At 58.8% G+C, this 18,310-nt stretch overlaps 1 protein-coding gene across 5 annotated transcripts; it reads left to right on the top strand.

The window, feature by feature from the left end:
• The first annotated feature begins 757 nt into the window (after nucleotides 1-757).
• On the top strand, nucleotides 758-17,789 carry LOC111934482 (adhesion G protein-coupled receptor G1). Of its 5 annotated transcripts, none has more exons than XM_086847453.1 (14): nucleotides 758-1,068; nucleotides 11,490-11,577; nucleotides 12,052-12,477; nucleotides 12,947-13,070; nucleotides 13,151-13,298; nucleotides 13,382-13,510; nucleotides 13,725-13,841; nucleotides 14,392-14,437; nucleotides 14,777-14,877; nucleotides 14,961-15,076; nucleotides 15,458-15,732; nucleotides 16,385-16,496; nucleotides 16,715-16,983; nucleotides 17,141-17,789. In XM_086847453.1, exons 2-14 carry the CDS (start codon nucleotides 11,538-11,540, stop codon nucleotides 17,245-17,247), a joined length of 2,010 nt encoding a protein of 669 aa, XP_086703579.1. In that variant the 5' UTR covers nucleotides 758-1,068; nucleotides 11,490-11,537; the 3' UTR covers nucleotides 17,248-17,789. The 5 variants fall into 5 exon arrangements, with proteins under 5 accessions (XP_086703579.1, XP_086703578.1, XP_086703576.1 ...); XM_086847452.1 differs by lacking the exon at nucleotides 758-1,068 and adding an exon at nucleotides 5,601-6,070; XM_086847450.1 differs by lacking the exon at nucleotides 758-1,068 and adding an exon at nucleotides 6,168-6,325.
• Nucleotides 17,790-18,310: the final 521 nt, after the last annotated feature.

An 18,310-nucleotide genomic window follows, 5' to 3' on the forward strand; every position in this document is an offset into this window, starting at 1 on the left:
CTGTGGTATCACAGGATCAGGCTGTCTTGAGTTTGAAGGGACACATAAGAAACATCGAGTCCAACTCCCTGTTCATTGCAGGATAACCTGAAAGCAAACCATATGACCAAAAACATCTTCCAGATGCTCCTTAACTCTGGCAGGCTTGATGCCATGACCTCTTCTCTGGGGAGCCTGTCCCTGTATCTGACCATTTTCTCTGTGAAAAGCCTTTTCCTAACGTCCAAACTAAACTTCCCCTGAAGCAACTTCATTCCATCTCCTGTGTCCCTCTGCTGGATCACCAGAGAGTGGAGATCAGCATGCCGTGCCCCCCAGGAGTCCCTGGCACACCGTGGATCCCAGGCACGCTGGGCACAGTGCAGACACAGCAAGGACAGCAGGCACAGCCTTCATGCCGGACAGTTTGAGCACCCGGCCACTCTGGGCACAGCACTGGGGCTAAAAACCGAATCTCTGGGCGGTGGGAGCTGCAGCTCGGGGTCCCTGGGTGCTGTGTCTCCTGGGGACCGCGGCTGCCCCCCTGCCCGCGGTGTCTCTGGTAGCGACCAGCACTGACCCTCTGTAGAAGCGCTTTTTGAGTGTCCGTGCGGGTCCCCTCCGCTGCCCGGCTCCGGCCGGGGTCCAGCGCTGTCCGGACACCCCGGCGAGTGGCTGGTGCAGGTCCCACTAGATGGCACAAGGATCGCAGGAATGGTCCCAGATCGGGGATATGCAGGCGCAGGGACGGCCGGTGGCGATGCGGGACCGCGGCGGTGCCGGTGAGCGGTGCCCAAGGGTCCCCCGACAAACGGGAGGGGATCTCGGGGCCCCCTCGAGGAGGAGCTGCCGCTGCGCATCTCACAAGGCACGGTCAAAAGCGGGGGGTCGCCAGCTGCATCCCCCAAATCCATTTGGTGCCAGTACGGCTGCAAGCTGGCAAGACTGGCTCTAAGGCTGTGGCATCCCAAAGCCACCCCGACCCCGGCCTCTCACCCACAATCGCACCACACTAGAAGCCCTCCCTCGCGTCCCAAATCCAGCGCAGGGATGGAGGCCACCTGCAGCCCTGGGGCGGCAGGAAAATGGGTGAGCAGAGTTTTGTCTTGGAATCGGGCAGACGAGTTCGGGTGGAGGAGAGGATGGGAAGTGAGTAAGTGAACTGATACTCGGCTTTCCTCCCGCTCTCACTGAGGAGAGCAGGCGCCAAGCAGAGCTCCTGAAGGTGACCAGACACTTTCGGAGCTGAAGCAATCCAGCCTGTGGAAATAAACAGCCAGGGCAAATTGCAGGGATCCATCGGTTGGGAGGAGCGTGTCTGTTCTGAGCCCGTAGCGCATCCGCATAAACCGGACTTCTCCTGGAAATGTTCCCGGGGTTTTGCCTCTCCTGAAGCCTGAGGTTTTGGAGCTGCACTCTGCCTGTTGGAATGCAGACCAGCATCGCAGCACGGCAAATCTGCCTGCGGTGACATCAGGGTCCCCGGCGGCACCTGCGGGGTGAGCCAGGGAGGTGCCATTAGCTGTGCTGCCCGTTTCTGGCTCGGTGGCAGGGGACCGAGCACCTCCGGACACGCTGCCCATCTCTGCCGGGTGACGTTTCCCTTCCTGGCTCCTTCCCGCTTCTGGACAGCGAAGGAAGCCCCTGGCTGTTCTTTGTTCCATGCACAAAGGGCAGCCAGCGCCGCCGCGTTCCCGTCGGTGCCGCCGGCATCCCGGCCAAAGGCCCGGCCCTGCGGGGCTCGGTGCCCCCTCCCTGCATCCCGCCGGGCCCCGCCGGGCCCCCGGCTCACATCTCGCCGTGCGGGAATGAGCTGTGCATGGCTCACCGCTCCGGCGGTGACTTCAGCTATTCACTGACAGGTCTGCGGCTTTGGTGAGGTGCCAAGTTCCCCATTTTCCCCCACGAGAGCCACCGCGGGAGAGCCATATCCCAGCACTTTCCGTGCCCTTTCTCCCTGTCTCCAGATTTCGGGGTTTGTGGTGTGAGTCACGCTGGCTGCCGATGCCTGCATACTTCCACCTTCTCCTGGTATCCGGTGCTGCTGGAAAACAATCACGCGGTGGTTGCATTGGCAGCGGGAACACAGCACCCCTGGGTGGTCCCCAGGGAGCGGAGCCTTTTGGGGACTGGTGGGACATGCTGGTTCTTGGGTAGCTGAGCCCGCTGCTGGTGCCAAGGGTCACCCTTTTGCCACCCTGCCACATCAGGAGCAGGGCTGAAGCACTCCTCGAAGCCCCAGGGGACACGGGTTGGGAAGGAGCCTCCCACCCCGCCAGTGCCAGGGCCAGCTCCATCCAGTGCCTGGCAGCATGGGCAGGAGGGGCTCTCCATAATCTCCTCAAGGAGAAATGGTGCCATTTACCGTTCTGGGCACCTTACCTGGCAGGAGGCCAGGGCCAGGCTGCTGGAGGGGTTGTGCCACCCTTTTCTCCCCAGGAGGGGAAGGCTGATGGCACCACGGTGCCCTCAGGCTTCAGAGCCAGCCTTGGCTTCAGGGGCGAGGCTGTGCAATTATAGCAAACGCTCCAGATTTTGGGGAAGCAAGCGGTCAGGAAAGATACTAAATCCACTTGGGAAATTGAAGGTTTGGAGAAGACCTTGACTCCATTTTGGGATCTGCCTTTGGGACTTGTCTGCTGGGGGGCTGATGAGCCTGGTTACTGCATCCCATGGGAGCATCCTCACATGGTGCTTGTGCAGGTACCCGCAGGAACCAATTCTCCCCCAGACTTCCCTGACATCACCAGGGGTTTATTTGCAAAGCCGAGCCTAAACAAATAATCCGGGTTTGTTGCTGTGCCTACGGGTTCAGGTTTTACTACCCTGGCACCTGTTGAGTCGCTGTTATCGTTGAGGGAGAAATCCCAATGTGGGGTAGGGTGGACCCACCTCCCCACCGGATGTTTTTCCAGCAGGAAGGCAGAGGGAAGTGGAATGGCAGCAGTGGGGAACACGAGCACCCACAGGCGCTCAAAAGTAGCTGAGGTATTTCCCTAGGATCACCACCCTCCGAGATTCCCAAGGCTGCCCTGGCATTTCTCACCAGATTTGGATGAGAGATCGAGGGGCATCCCCTCCCACCAGCACCCATCTGCTTCCTCATCCTCATCCTCCTCCATGCACCAGAGCTGGGCTGAGCCCTGTTTATGGTGACATTTTGCTGGGGGCACCCAAGAGGCTTTGAGGGGGTCTGGGCAACCTGGCACTGCTGGGCAGTGGGGCTGGCAGAGCTGACAGTGGAGCTGGCAGAGCTGGCAGAGCTGGCAGGGGGGCTGGCAGAGCTGGGCAGTGGGGCTGGCAGAGCTGGGCAGTGGGGCTGGCAGAGCTGACAGTGGGGCTGGCAGAGCTGGCAGCGGGGCTGGCAGAGCTGGCAGTGGGGCTGGCAGAGCTGGGCAGTGGGGCTGGCAGAGCTGGCAGAGCTGGGCAGTGGGGCTGGCAGGGCTGGCAGTGGGGCTGGCAGAGCTGGCAGTGGGGCTGGCAGCACTGGCAGTGGGGCTGGCAGAGCTGGCAGTGGGGCTGGCAGCACTGGCAGTGGGGCTGGCAGAGCTGAGCAGGGGGGCTGGCAGAGCTGGGCAGTGGGGCTGGCAGAGCTGGGCAGTGGGGCTGGCAGCACTGGCAGTGGGGCTGGCAGAGCTGAGCAGGGGGGCTGGCAGAGCTGGGCAGTGGGGCTGGCAGAGCTGGGCAGTGGGGCTGGCAGCACTGGCAGTGGGGCTGGCAGAGCTGAGCAGGGGGGCTGGCAGAGCTGGGCAGTGGGGCTGGCAGCACTGGCAGTGGGGCTGGCAGAGCTGGGCAGTGGGGCTGGCAGAGCTGGCAGTGGGGCTGGCTCAGCCCTCAGCTGCAGACGGCGCCGGGGCTCCCCTGCCCACACTTGTCTCGCTTGTTTGGCAGCAGCCTGGTGCGACGTGCCCTCTCCTGCCGGAGTCTGCCCATCCCATCCCATCCCATCCCAACACGCCGCCCTGATCTGCCGGTTCCCTCCTGCCCGCCGCCAGCACCACAGCCTTGAGGAGCTTTTAGGAAGATTTAGGGCTTTTAAAGGATTTTGGAAGTATTCTTTTGGAGCTTTTAGGGCTTTCGGGAAATTGAAGGGGTTTGGGGGCTTTTAAGAACTTTGAAGGGATTTAGAAACTCTTAGGGCTTTTAGCAGTTTTTAGGGCTTTTAGGAACTTCAAGGATATTCAGGAACTTTTAAGGCTTTAGGGGGTTTTAGGGCATTTAGGATGTTGTTGGGTTTTCGGGACATTTTAGGGCTTTAGGAGCTTTCAGGGCTTTCAGGATATTTTAGTACTTTCAGGAACTTTAAGCATATTTAGGAGCTTTAATGGATTTAGGAGCTCTTAGGACTCTTAAGAAGTTGTAGGGCTTTCATAGGAATTCCCCACTTCGAGCAATAAACCCTTATCAGGCCGAGCCCAAGGGCAAATGTCCCTTGCAAGAGACAACACAAGGATTTCCTCCCTCTTCGTGCTCAGGCAGTGTCTTTGAAGGTCTGCCGATTTACAGATAATCCCGACAACACCAGCAAGTGCAGGCGTTGACCTAAAAATAACTCCTGATAACGTCAAATGCGGACAAAAGACTCTTTGTTCCACCAACAGCAGCAAGTCCTTTCCTCGCTGGTCCGAGGGGTCTGCACCTAATTCCCCTCTCCAGGAGAGCCTAATCCCAGGTTTAGCAGCGTTATTCCCGGGAGGTGGATTTATGGCTTTATGGGAAGGAGCCGGTCGGGATGACCCGCAGTGGGAGGCTTGGATGGCCGCGATGCTCCCGCGGCTCTGGCTGCTGTGAGCGTGCGTTTCAGAGCCGGCCCAGCTCCCCGGGGCCGGGGGACGGCCGGACTTCAAAGGCGGCTCTGTTAGCCACGGTCCGGCCGCTTTAGCCACGGTCCGGCCATGTGAGCTGCTTCCCACGGGAGCCTTGGCCCGTGGCAGCCAGGGAAACTGGGGGCTTGGAGCTGGAGATTAATCCAAGCAGTGGGGTGATGCAAACGTGCGGGATGTCCTCTGCTCCGGGAATCCCAAAGCAGCCACGGCACCTGTGGTGGCACAATCCTTGCGGATCAAGGTCCATCACCTTCCCTGCTGAAGCGGGAAGTTGTTTCCACCCTTCCCCCTGCAGAAAGAAAAGTCTTATTCAAGCCATTGAAAATATCTGCAAGAGCAACTATTTACCCAGGGCACTTCCCGGAGCCCTCCCCCCCGCCCTGCTCCCTCCGCTCCCCGCGTCTCGGCTTTCTCCAGCCCGGCTGTTTCCAGGGGCGCACACAAAGGGCTGGATGCAGGCGCTGCCTGCCAGCAGCTTTACCCACTCCAACAGCGCTGCCTCGACGCTTCCAGCCTCGGGGTGGGTGGTGAGGGCCCTGTGGTCGCGTCCAGGCTCTACACCCCACATGCCAGCCCACCTGCTCCAGGGGAGCGCTGTGTATCCCTCTCCTGGGATCTGGGCTCCTTGCCCGGCTCCTTTCCTCCCTCGCACCCCGCGGGGAGCGGGACAGGGGTCACGGGGACACTCCGTCCCGGCTGCTTTCCCATTAATTGTTATTTTTTAATCCCGTTGGCAGTCAGGCGTGCAGCCTCCTGGCTCCGGCTCCTCCGGCCCCGGCCCGCCGCTGGACGCCCGCCAGCCCGCGGCTGAAGGGCGACGGGACACGGCACGCCCGGCTGTCCCCAGCCGAGGTCCCCCGGCCCATCGGGGGAACGGTGCCGGCCGGGACGGGGGACGGTGTTCGCAGCCCGGTGTTCCCAGCCCGGTGTTCCCAGCCCGGTGTTCCCAGCCCGGTGCCCCCAGCCCGGTGTTCCCAGCCCGGTGTCCCCAGCCCGGTTCTCCCAGCCCGGTGTTCCCAGCCCGGTGTTCCCAGCCCGGTGTTCCCAGCCCGGTGCCCGCAGGCTGCGCCGGGCCGAGCCGAACCGGGCAGGTGCCGTGACCGAGGGCAGTGGCCCCGCAGCCTCCGCAGCGATTTCGGAGGGTCTCGCTGGGGGGACGGGGTGGGGCCGCTGGTCCCGGATCCCGCTCTGAGCCGAGCCGGGCTGCGAGGTGCTGAGCCGTGCCGAACTGAACCGAACCGGGCAGGTGCCGTGAACAGACGGCGGTGAGTCCGCGGCTCCCGCAGAGATGGCGGGGGTCTCGGAGGGGTCGGTGCGGGCCAACAGTCCCGGTACCGCCCCGCTGAGTCACCGCCCGGGGCGGGGCGCTGCTCCCGGGGCACCGCGCTCAGCGAGCCGGGCTGCGACGGGCGGAGTGGTGCTGAGCCCAGCCGTGCCGAGCCGGGCCAGTCCAGCCGGGCCGTGCCGGGCGGTGCCGGGCGGTGCCGGGCGGTGCCGGGCCGAGCCCGCCCCGAGTGCAGGTATGGGAGCAATGGGGAGCGGGTGAGCCGGGGACGAGGGAGGATCGGGGGAGGGAGCGCGGTGTCCGCCGTGGGGGTCGCAGAGCCCGCGGTAAGGGGCGTTTGCCCGGCACCGGGAGCCGAGGGGATGCTGTGGCGCTCCGGGAGGGAGGGAGTGAATGGGGTGGGCGTCAGCCGGGGCTGGAGCAGCCCAGCGGGGCTGGGGGCACTGGGGCTCTGCGCGGACGGTGGCACCGGCAGCCTCCCGGCTTGCTCGGGCAGGGAGCAGCCTGGATGGATGGAGCGGAGGGGTCTCAATGGGGGGGTCTGAGCGGCACCCCGCTCCGCTGGGTGCGGGGGCTCAGCGGTGGGTGGGCAGGGCCCGGGGACTCTGCTCGTGGCCACGGTGCCAGTTCTCTGTGAAACCAACCTTCATCCCTGCTCCACGGGACTCGCGCTCGCCTGCCCAGGAGCCAGGCTGGATTCCTGAGCCCTGGAGCCACAAAGCCCCCTGAGCTGCCCGGGACCGGCTGTTCTGCTCAGCGGCAGAGCTGAGCTCCACGAAGCTCCGGCCATGTGTGACCATTGCTTCCCGCTTTATGGGAACCACCAGCACACCCCATTCCTTTCTCTCCTCCCTCCCGGCGGAGGGTGCAGCATCCCGTGGGATCGCCGGCATGTCTCGACAGGGTGATCTCCCTTCCCTAAAATGCCTTTTGGGGGGATTCCTTCTGCAACATCCCAGTTTGCTGCTGCCGGTCCTGGCATGTCACTGCGGGATTTGGGATGTAGGATGCTTGGGGTGGTCCCTACCCACTGTCTGTGCTGCCCCTCCAGAGAGACCAGCCGGAGAATTGAAATGAAGTCTCCTGGAATAACCTCCTGGCAGCAAGTCCGAATGGCTGTTGCGGAGGGAAGGCAGCCAAATCTCATTTCATGGTCCGAGGGCTGCAGTAACACCCCCAACACCCCCCACCCCGTTCAAACTCCACCAGCGGGGAGCCAGGAGTGTTTCAGAGATGGGGGTGGGGGCAAATCCTTTAAGCCTGGGACCGCAGCCACAGTGGGCTTTGCCGTGTCCCTTGCTGGGCTCGCAGCTCCCATATGAATTAAGCCAAGGACTGAAAATGCTGCATACTTGGTTGCAGTCCAGCTCTTAATCCTGCGGCCTGGGGGCTGCTATTCGCAGAGTAACAGGTTTGCAAGCAACTGTGTGTTGCCTGGACGGGGATCCCTGGGATTGGCCATCCCTGCACCTTAGGGTGGCACCCGTGGGTGCAGGCTCAGAGCTGTGTTTTACAGACAGCAGGCTGGGTCGCTCCCAGCGTGCCAATGTCTGCACGGGACCAGCTGGGCACAGCCAGCCGGCGCCTGCTTTTCAGGAGAGCTTGGACTCACCAACTCCTTTCCCATCAGCTCACCCGACAGCTGGGGCTCGGCAGGAATCCGGGGGGGCCCGCAGTCTCTTACCTGGCTCCCGGGGGGCTGCAGACTTTGCCTTCACTAGGCTCCAGCACCTCGCTTTCTGTGCCAAATACCCTGATTTGGGTATTTGCCTGATTTTGGCAGCCTGATTTGGGGTGGTCCTGAGCTACTTTGCACTGCTCTGCACCTCCCTTCCCTGGCACCTGCAGCACAGGCAGGCAATGAGGACCTTGCTCATGTGAAGGGGGATTAGACCTGGCAGTGGACAGGGTGTTTTGGAAGTAATTTGAAACCCAAGGGAGTGTTTTGGAAGGGGGATGTGCGGGAGGAGAAATGGGGTTGCTCTCAAAGAAGACTGCGTGGTGGGAGTGCATGGCAGGGACCACTGTCTGTACCCCCTGTGGCCAGAGATGTCCTTGCACTACTCTGTTACCGTGTCACATCAGCTTCAGTCCAGTGTAGGTGTACCTGGTCCTTTGCAGAGTGTGTGTGGCTGCTGCTGAAGCCACAACTCTTCGCGTGCCACCGAGCCAGGTGTCGTGTTGCCCTGGCACTGGAGGAAGTGCTGGGCTAGTTCACTGTGATGTTTCTGTTTGTGGTGTTTTTTAGGAAATGGAAATTTTAAAAAAAGTTTTGAATGTCAAGACCTAGCTCTGAGTAAATGCTCGGTCTCAGGAGCCCCAGGCACGGGCCTGTGCCAGCCTCCCCTTGGTTCTCCCCACGCCTTTGTGGGAAGGGCTGGCTGCCAGTGGCTGGCGAAGAACAGATCTGGCAGGGAGCTGTGCCGCTCCCCCGGGAATCACTGGCAGATCTGGTTTCATCCTGTTGGCAAGGCTCATCTCGAAGGTGCTGGGTGTTCTGTGCAGTGTTGTGGCCCGGGAAAAGCTGAAGCACCCCGTGGCGCAGCTTGGCACCTCCGGGCTGCTGGCACAGTGCAGCTGCCCCTCGGCTCCCTGGGCATCAGCAAACGCTCCCGGTCAGCCCCGGCCACCCACCGGTGCCGGGAATCACATGCCAATGCCATGAATAACGCCTGGCTGGCCCCTGCGGACACACACCACTGGCCAAGGACAAGGGCACTTTGTGAAGCACTCAGATACTGACACTGGGGCATCCCTTTGCAGGGGGACCCCAGTGGGGTACTCACATCCTTGGACAGCTCCAGACCCTGGGCACATTGTCCCGACGATGAGGAGCTGGTTGTGCAAAGCTGTTTTGCATCTCTGGAGCCCGTCCTGGCTTGCCTCTCCGTGCCACAGTTTCCTCATCGTGTCGCTGAGTCTCTGCCTGAGTAACCCACTGCTGTGACGAGCTTCAGACTCATTAACATCTCGAGGAACACGGCGTCACTTTCCTAACAGACCTGGAAGGAAAACAGATAAAAGCCCCTGGATCTCCCTGTTTCCGGTGTTTGTTTGAGTCATCGGAGCATCTTCCCTTCTCCTCGGGAAAAACGTCACATCCAAAAGCCACGTGCCACTTCCAAAATCTTAAATACCTGCTGCCAAGTCACCCAGAAAGCAGTAAGGTGGTAGTAAACACAGGGCTTTTTGTTTGTTGGGGTTTTTAGTCTTTTTTTCCCCCTCCATTCACCTAAGGTTTAGAGACCTCAATACAATGCTTCGGCTTTTCTTTCCAAGACTAGTTTGTTAATGGTGATGGGAGGATAAGAACTGGTGCCTGGGAATAAGCCCCCTTCTCTGCTGGTAAGGGAGCCTGCTCCAAGCTGTGCAGCCCTGGCAGAGGGTCTGCCACCTCTTTGAACATAATCTGGTTGATTTTGAGGCCAAGCCAGGAATTTTTCCCCACTGCCATCCGGGTACGGGAAGATGACGAGGCAGGATTCAGCCCTGACGAGAACTCAGCACATCCGGCTACCTTGGCTATGCTTATTGCCAGCGTGGATGGAGGCCGAGGTTTCTCACTGCTAAACCATTTTGGGGATTTTCTCTCGCTATTGTTCGGCTCAGGAAACGGCAATCGGAGTCAGGGCGAGCGGGACCATACAGGGCTCGGAGGGGAAATACTGGCTCCCCCACCCTCTTTCCCACAGGGATTTCTGGTCCCAGTTGAGTAATGGCTGAAAGGGGCTGATCCTCTCTTCCGAGCATCCCAATAAAACCTTAAGGATGCCAGCATAATGGGGTGGGCTGAATTCTCATTAGGATTCAGCATTCCCCATCCAGAGGCGATGCTTTATTGCTGTGCCAGCTATGTGCTGCCTGAACATGGCTGGCATTCACGTGGAGCTCCATTCCTTTTAAGTGATCCAGGTGTTTCCCATCACCAACAGCGTTTTGCCACCCCAGGTCCATGGTTTTTGGATATACATGCGTTATTCCTAAGTGTGTGGCAAGGCACTGGGATGCCAGCCTTCTCCAAATGTGTTTACTCCTGCCAAGTCACGCCTGTGCCCAACCACGCTGGCAGACCTCGTTAGTGTCACTTAGCTACAGCCATGGCAGCAGGTTAATTAACAACCCCAAGCCCCCATCTTCTGACGATGAGTTGCTGCGAGAAACAGCCAGGGAAGGATGGGGAGTGGGCTGTACACCTGTGCAGGATCTGGACTGGCTAGAGAAACTTCCAGACAAAGCCTGTGCTGGTGGGAGAAATCTGCTAATGAGTTTTTAAGCATCTGATGACCCTTGAGCATCTGGGAGAGCTCATAAGCCTTTTTTAGGTGGTGCTGGTTGATGCCCCAGCACCTACTCACAGCAAACAAAAGAGGACTCGACCTCTTGTGAGCTTGGGGGGGTGTTCGAGAGCAGTGCAGGAGTGGGGTGCAGCACTGGCAAACGGTGCTGGCTTCACTTTGGGCATTGACAAGTGTTGGGCTGGGCCAGCTGCTCCAGCAGCCCCCACCAACGCTGTCCCACGCTGGGGGGGCTTCTGCTGGTTGCCAGATCTCAGCAGGGTGTGTCCCATGGTTGAAGTGACAGCGGGGTGAGGAGGAGGTGACACTCGATGCATTCCAGCAGAGCTGGAGATGCAGTTTGTGGCCTGGGGCAGGCAGAAAGCACAACAAGAAAGGCTGTGTGTGTGAAGGCTGTGGCTGGGTGAGCACAGGGGTGTGGCAGCACTTGGTGGTGCTCAGTGCTGGCCTGGGTTTAGGTTACAGAAGCCCTGTCCTCATGCAAAGACAAAGAAAAGGGTGATGGTGCAGAGTCCCAGATGAAGGGATGGGCAAAGGGGCTGCACAGGATGTGGCCCAGCTGGTTGTGAGCAGCAGATTTGGGCAGCCGTGGTTGCTGTGCTGGCGTTGCCAGGATGTGCATGGGAGAGCCTGTTTCTGCAGGCTGAAATGATGGAGTGGTTTGCAATGTGCCCAGCTCCTCAGCTAGTCTGCAGGAGCTGAAAGCATCCAAGAAAATAATTTATGGCTGGTGAATGAGGAAACTGTGGTTTTGTTCCTATAGTTTATGATAACAAGTCTGGGCATTAACTGATATGTGGAGCAGAGAGCAGAAGAGGGGACCCCTCCTGTGTGAATTCTTTAGTGGTTGGAGCCTGTGCTGGAGTGGTGGCGCAGCCTCTCCATGCTAAGAGCTCAGGGGCTTCCAGCCTCTGCCATGCTTGCAGTCCATAGCCAGCTTGGATACCCGGTGGTCCTGGCTCCTCCTGGAGGCAAAGGCAGCAGGGAGCTGGCTGTGACACTGGCTGGTGTCCCACCTGCACAGCCTTTGCTCTACGTCCCTGCCCTCATGGCATGGGGGATACTCAAATACTCATGTGGCCCCTTCCCTTTGTACCCTTTCAGGCTCTGCCGCCTCCTTGAAGGCCAAGACAAAGTAGAGAGCTGCCCAGGATGAAGGTCCTCTTCCTGCTCCTTCTCTCCCCTCTCCAAGGTAGACTGTCCTGCCTTGGGATGGTGAGCTGGGTTTGGGCTGCTGGGAGTAATTGCACCATGAGATGTATGCAACCAAGGCTTCCACAGAAGTAAAACATCTTGTAGGATGATGTGCATCTGGTGCGTCTCTTGGGCAGAATGTGTCCTTTCCAGGGAAAGGAGATGGTCTCCATCCATCCCTTCTGGGAATGGAGAGGTCCTCTTTCAGTGTCTGCTGGCGTGGGTGGTGGCACATGGGAGAGGGTGCCCTTGAAGGACAGGAGGGGCTGTTGCCCGAGGGGCCCTGGCAGATCCTTGCAGTGTGGCTGTGACACTGGGGACGTGGCTGGTGTCACACAGCCTGTAGGACAGGGTTGGGATAACTGGGGTGGAGAGGCTGGCATGCCACGTGTGACAGCTGCTGCAGGGCTGTGTTTGCTGGGGCTGGCTGTCCCTCCAGCTGACCCGCTGTCTCTGTGCTCGTACAACGCAGGGGTGGGAGCCAATGGCCGCAGGGAAGAGGATTTCCGCTTCTGTGGTGACCGAAACCAGACCCAGGAGAGCTCTGTCATCTACAAGCACAGCCCCAGCAACATGTCCATCGAGAACATGGCCCAGGCACTGATAATAAAAAGGCCCTTTTTGCCAAACAGGAGCAACTTTTACTACAAGTACAGCCTGCCCCCCACCTTGGGCAGGTACCGCTTCTGCATCTACTGGTTTGAGTCCAACAGGACCCTGCAGCTGCTGTATGGGAAGCAGAGCATCCTCCTGGGTGGGAACCCATCCAGCAGCATCCCCCAGGGACAGGAGAGTCAGGAGACTGAAGGAACCAGAGCCTACATCTTCAATGTGTCCTATTTCATGAAGGGCGGGAAGAACACCTCCCTGCCTGCTAATGATGAATACTGCTTCCCTGGTAAATGCAATTTAATGTTATTTGAAGGAAATTAAAGGGTTGTTTTATCCCCAGCCTGTTCCCTAGGCATCGTCAGAGCACTGGTTGTTTCCCAGTGTGTGGTTTAGCCCGGTGATATGAAGATAGATGAAGGGTGATTGATAGCTTTTCTTGAAGCAGCCCAAAGACAGTCCTGGTACCCAGCATCCATAACAGTGGAGATTTTCAAAATGCTGCCTAAAATCCTGGAAAACTGAGCTCTTTGCAGTGGTTTCTCAGGGTTCATTCTCCACCATGAGGTTCCCATGGCCTCAGTGGGAGCTGATCTCTGTGTGGCAGGAAAGCCCTGTGGGTTGGGATCACTATCAGCCTGCCTGGCTTGGGGTCACCTTGAAGCCCTCTGCTTTCTGCTCCCACCAGGGCTCTGCCAGCTTGGGGCACGAGAAAGCAAATTCTGCCCATGCATTTCATGGCATTTCCTTTCCACCAGCCTCTCCAGAGAGCACGCCTGTCTGGGAGCAGGATGTGGAGAAGCAGCTCGCTGACTTAGACAACCTCATTGCCCAGCCCCTGGCGCCCGCCGCGGGAGCCACGGAGCAGCAGCGGCTCCGGCGGTGAGTTCCCAGCTCGCCCCATTCCTCTGCTGCCAGCGCATGCCCGCTGCATCCAGCTCACCGTGCCCCTTCCCCAACAGCAAACTTGGGGAGCTGGAGGAGATGCTGGCCAAGGTGGAGCTTAAAGGGCAGAACCAGACCTTTGGGGAGGCCACTGTGCACGCGACTGTCCTGAGGGTCCAGCCCAGTCGGGCTCCTCAGCACCTGACCTTTGTTTCCCAGAGAGAGGTGGGTTCTGGACAGTCTGCCCTGGTGCTCTTGTCCCAACATACTCTCCCTCAACCTCTTCCCTGATGATTCTTTCTTTGCAGGAGAGTGGAGAGGTCCAGGGATTCACCGTGGACCTGCCAAGCAGCCTGTTCATGATGGTGAAGGAGAGGGAGGAGGTGTTGGAGCACAGGGTGCTGCTCATGGACATCAACAGGCAGACCATGTTCCAGGTAATGCCCACGTGAACAGCATGGTGGGGTGTCCCCTGGTACTGGGCTGCAGGGATGCCACCAGACCAGGGTGCTGGTGCTCTCTGGGAGATGCTTCAAAGATGAGCTAAAAGCTCAACAGGTAAAGTCATGAGACCTTCTTGGGCACGTTCCTCTGCTCCACACACAGCAGCTCTCCCTTCCCACACTGCCACTGCTTTCTCTTCTCCAACAGGATGAAAACAGCAGCCATGTCCTGGGTGACAAGGTAGTCAGCATCTCCCTGGTGGACACAGTGGTGGCCAACCTCTCTGACCCAGTGGTCCTCACTTTCTTCCATGACCAGCTGCCGGTAGGTGGGGAAACAGCCTCACAGAACCTGATCCCACCAGGAATGGAGGGCTCAGGCCCTGCCAGCTTAGGGTGTAGTCACAATCCAGCAGGTCCATGCCCATGGCCTGCCTGTGCAGGGTCTGCTGTGTCTTCTGGGGCTGTATCACAATCATGGCTTCACTGTGTGCACTGGTGATGGCATTGCCTTCCCCTCTCCAGGAGATGCCTCACAGCAGATGTGTCACATCCAGCAGTCAGCAGGGATGGGGTACACCCTGTGTTGTCAGGCCCTTGGCTCATTCACGGCTCTGTCAGGTGCCTGCTCAAAGCTAAACCCTTTGTTTGGAAAAGAGGATCTGGAAGGAGGTATCTGCTCCATCAGTTGTTAACAGAGTGGCCTCTGCCTGGAGCTCACTCCCATCATAGGGGGAGTCTGGTTTATCCAAGTCATAGTTTGCCTCCTGAGCCCATCTTGTCTCCTGCCCTGTGTTGTCCCCTATCAGAAGTGCTGGGCAGGCAACAAACCCACAGCTGCATTCTGACCAGGGCCTGTGTTTTTGTCATTGCAGAGGAACGTAACCCCACTGTGCGTCTTCTGGCAGGAGGACACCTCTGGTGAGTGCCCCTGCCCTTGGGTGCAAGGCCAGGCCCTTTTTCCAAGGTACCACAGCCCCTCCAGCAGGGTGAAGGTTGCTCTGCACCTCCCTCTATCTCCATAAGCCATTCCCACAGGGCTGATGCCAGATTTTTCCCTCCATAGCTAACCTAAGAGCTTTCCCTTTCCTTAGGGGTGGGTTCTTGTGCTGAGGGGGTTGTTTGAGTATGGGTGCTTGGCCTGGGACAAGGTGGGACACCCCACTCTTGTTCCCCCTCTTTCCATGGACACCTTGCCCTGAAGATCCTTCAGCCCATGTTCCTGCTGCTCACCAGACTCTTTCCCTTTCTCTTGCACAGCCAGTTCTGGGAGCTGGGACAGCTATGGGTGTACAACCGTGACAGGGAGCAGCCAGACAGAGTGCAGGTGCAACCACCTCACCTACTTTGCTGTGCTCATGGTGGGTAGCACCTTCCCTCGGATCCCTCACAGAATTCCCTGTGGTGCTCTTCCTCACCAGCTCTCATTCCTCCTCTTCCTCAGGTATCCTCTCCAGACATCACCTCTGTGCACAGGAATTACCTGAGTATCATAACCTACGCTGGCTGCCTGATCTCAGCTTTGGCATCCATTTGCACCATTTTCTTCCTCTACTTCAGGTACAGTCTGGTGGTTCACCCCACACTCCCTGTCTGTGTCCTGCCCCTGGCCATGAAAACCTGGGTGGGCAAAAGGTGCTTTAAGGTCTCCCTGGGGCCTTCTCCAGGCTGCACAACCCCAGGTCACTCAGCCTGTCTCCATAAGAAAAGTGCTTCAGCCCTCTGAGCACCTTCAATGCAGGGTCAGCTGCAGGGAGATGGATTTGCATGTGGGATGGGTGGTCACACCTCTGGGCTTGGTCTCTCAGTCCCTGGCACTACCAAAGAGAGTCCTTGCTCTTCTGCTGGGGCAAGTTGCCCCCTGCAGGGCTGTGGGGTGCTGTGGGCACCACTGGTGCTGGCCAGGCTGGGTGGTGAGTTCTGCTCCCGTTGATTCTCCAGAAGCAAACAGCGAGACCAGATCACGAGCATGCACATCCACATGAACCTGCTGTTTGCCATCTTCCTCCTGGATGTCACCTTCCTCATCTCCGAGCACTTGGCTGCCAGCAGCAGCGAGGTTGTCTGCAGAGTCGGGGGGTTTTTTCTGCACTTTTCACTCCTGAGCTGCCTCACCTGGATGGGCATTGAGGGCTACAACCTCTACCGGCTTGTGATCGAAGTCTTCAACGCCTACCATGACCACTTCCTCCTCAAGCTCTTCCTGGTTGGCTGGGGTGAGCATGGGGGAGGCAGAGACACCCTGAGGGCACCACGGGGTGGAAGGGCACTCGGGGAGGATTTTCCCACTGGATATGATCCCTGGATGGGGATGGAGATGTAGCTGTGGGGAGCAGCTGTCTGTCAAGAGCCTTGGTGGAGAAGGAGACTTGAAGGCTGAGAACAGCGGCTGGTGCTAAAGCAAGGGTGGGTCATCCTGGGGGATCACCCAGCAATGGAGGCCTGTGACAGCCACCACGTGGGATCTTTAAATAGTAATAGGATCCTTTTTTTCTGAAAGAAACATTCAGGACAACCCAGAGAGATGGGCTGGATGCAGGAAGCGCCCATGCTTCTCTGCTGTGCTCTGGGCTGGAGCTCATGACTGGAAGATCTTAGGTCTTTTATGGCCTAAAGCTCCACATCCCAGGGAGGTCCCCAGCTGGGGTCAGCACAGCACAGATCCCTCCCAGGCTGGGGCTTATGCCAGGTGCCCTTGTTGTGTGTTCCATCCTTGGTTTCCCTGTGGGAGGGAGGTGGGAGCTTGTGGGAGTTTGTTTCCCTGTAGGAGCTTGTGCTCTGTGCAGGAAGAAAGGAGCAACAAGTCCTTCCAGAAGGTCCCAAGGCCAGGGAGTAGGGCAGCCACTTCACTCTGCTCTTTCCACCCAGGAGTCCCCTTCTCCTGTGTGATGATAATCTTCCTGGCTAGCTGGACGAACTACGGCCCCTTCTCCATTCCCATCTATGAATCCGTTGATGGCAGATCCACCAACGCCACCATGTAAGTCATGGGAGGTGGGTTACCTGCTCTCTGGTTGTAGGTAAAGTCAGCTGGCTAAACCTTCACCGTGGCCTGTGGCTTTTCTGGGCTTTTGTGCCAGGGGGATCCCCCCTCCCTGGGTGCTGGGCTGGCACCACACTTCTGTGCTTCTCCCAGCCCCTCCTCGTGACCCTGTGGGAGGACACAGTGAAACCCTCTGCCCTTTCTCCTCCCTCCAGATGCTGGATCACAAACCCCCTGATCCATAACATCGTGAACCTGGGTTTCTTCAGCCTGGTGTTCCTCTTTAACTCGGTCATGCTGGGGGCCATGGTACGGGAGATCGTCCGGCAGAACAAGAAAGGTCACAAGCTCAAGCATGTCCTGGCCCTCTTCGGGCTGAGCATCCTGCTGGGCATCCCCTGGGCACTGATCTTCTTCTCCTTCACCTCTGGTGTGTTCTGCCTTGTCTCCCTCTACATCTTCACCATCATCAACTCCCTCCAAGGTGAGCCTGTGATTCTGGGCTCCTCTAAAGGGCACCAGTATTTTCACGGGGTGTTGGTGGGGTGGTGATGGTGTGCAAGAGGAGCTCTGGCAGGCTGGGTGTCTCGCTCTCAACTGCTGTTTGTGCCTCCACCCACGCTTCCTCTCCCCTCTGCCAGGTTTCCTCATCTTCCTCTGGTACTGGACCATGGTGCTGCAGGCGAGGAAGGCTCCTGACTCTCAGAGCAGCTCTGACAGTGCCAAGTTGCAGCCCAGCAGCAGCTGAGCCCTGTGGTGGCTGTGCCGTGCCAGAGCTGCCACGCCAAGGACGGCCACAAGGACCACACCATCTGCTTTGCTACTGCACTTGCCCCGTAGCGCCACGAGGAGCCCAGGGACCCACAGAGAGGCTGGCCACCCCCACCTCTGCTGGCCCCCTCCCCAATTTTCCCACCCACTCCATCCTGACTGGCTTGGCACCCTTGGGGCAGGAGGGAGGGAGGGAGGGAGGGATGCTTACTTGGGCAGTGGGGGCTGTAATAAGTGGAAGGGGCAGGGACAGGGTCCCCAGTGCCTTTGGATGTCCCTTCCCACATCCTGAGGCCAGGGATGATGGGTGGGAAAGGCCCAGTTTTCAGCCCTTGTTGGTGGTTACCATGAGGGTCCTTCCCCAGGGAAGACAGAATGATTCTGCCCCCGCCACACCCTCAGGCAGCTGAAATAATCTATTTTTGTTATTTTGTTGAATGTCTATTTTTGGGTGATGTAGGAGTTCAGTGAGCATGCCTACACACCAGACTTGTGCCCATTAAAGTTGTTCCTCTCGGAGTGTGGCTCTCTGGGGTCTCTGCTCGGTGTGTTGGTGGGCTCTCCAATGGGATCCATCTCTCATCTGGGTTATCCCATTTCTGGGGCAGGGCCCAGCCTTTCACCCTATAGGATCCTGCTGAGCTGGGACCAATAATGGTGCTCCTGGCAGAGCACTGGCTGCCTGGTGCCATTGGGGCTGGGGATGTGGAGGGAGATGCCATGGCTTGGGAAGTCTCTGGGGACTGTCACTACCCAGCAGAAAGGCAGGCTAGTGGAGGACAGGCATCCAAAGAGGGAGACATCAAAGGATGGGAATCATCCCCTCAGTGGCTGTGGGGGCAGGCAGAATCAGGCAGTCCTGGCTGTGCCTCTTGCAAACAGCACCACATTTCCCATCTCAGCATTCCCCTTCCAGCTGGCTGAGGATCATCCCTCTCCGCCCAGCTTCCAGCACCCACTGAGGCAGGGGCACCTTGCCTGGAAGGGGATGTTCCACCCTGGCGGCTTGTGGTGATGCCCAGTTGAGGATGTGGATGCTC

The sequence above is a fragment of the Cyanistes caeruleus genome, chromosome 12, assembly GCF_971803275.1.
Source record: "Cyanistes caeruleus chromosome 12, bCyaCae1.hap1.1, whole genome shotgun sequence".
Taxonomy (NCBI): domain Eukaryota; kingdom Metazoa; phylum Chordata; class Aves; order Passeriformes; family Paridae; genus Cyanistes; species Cyanistes caeruleus.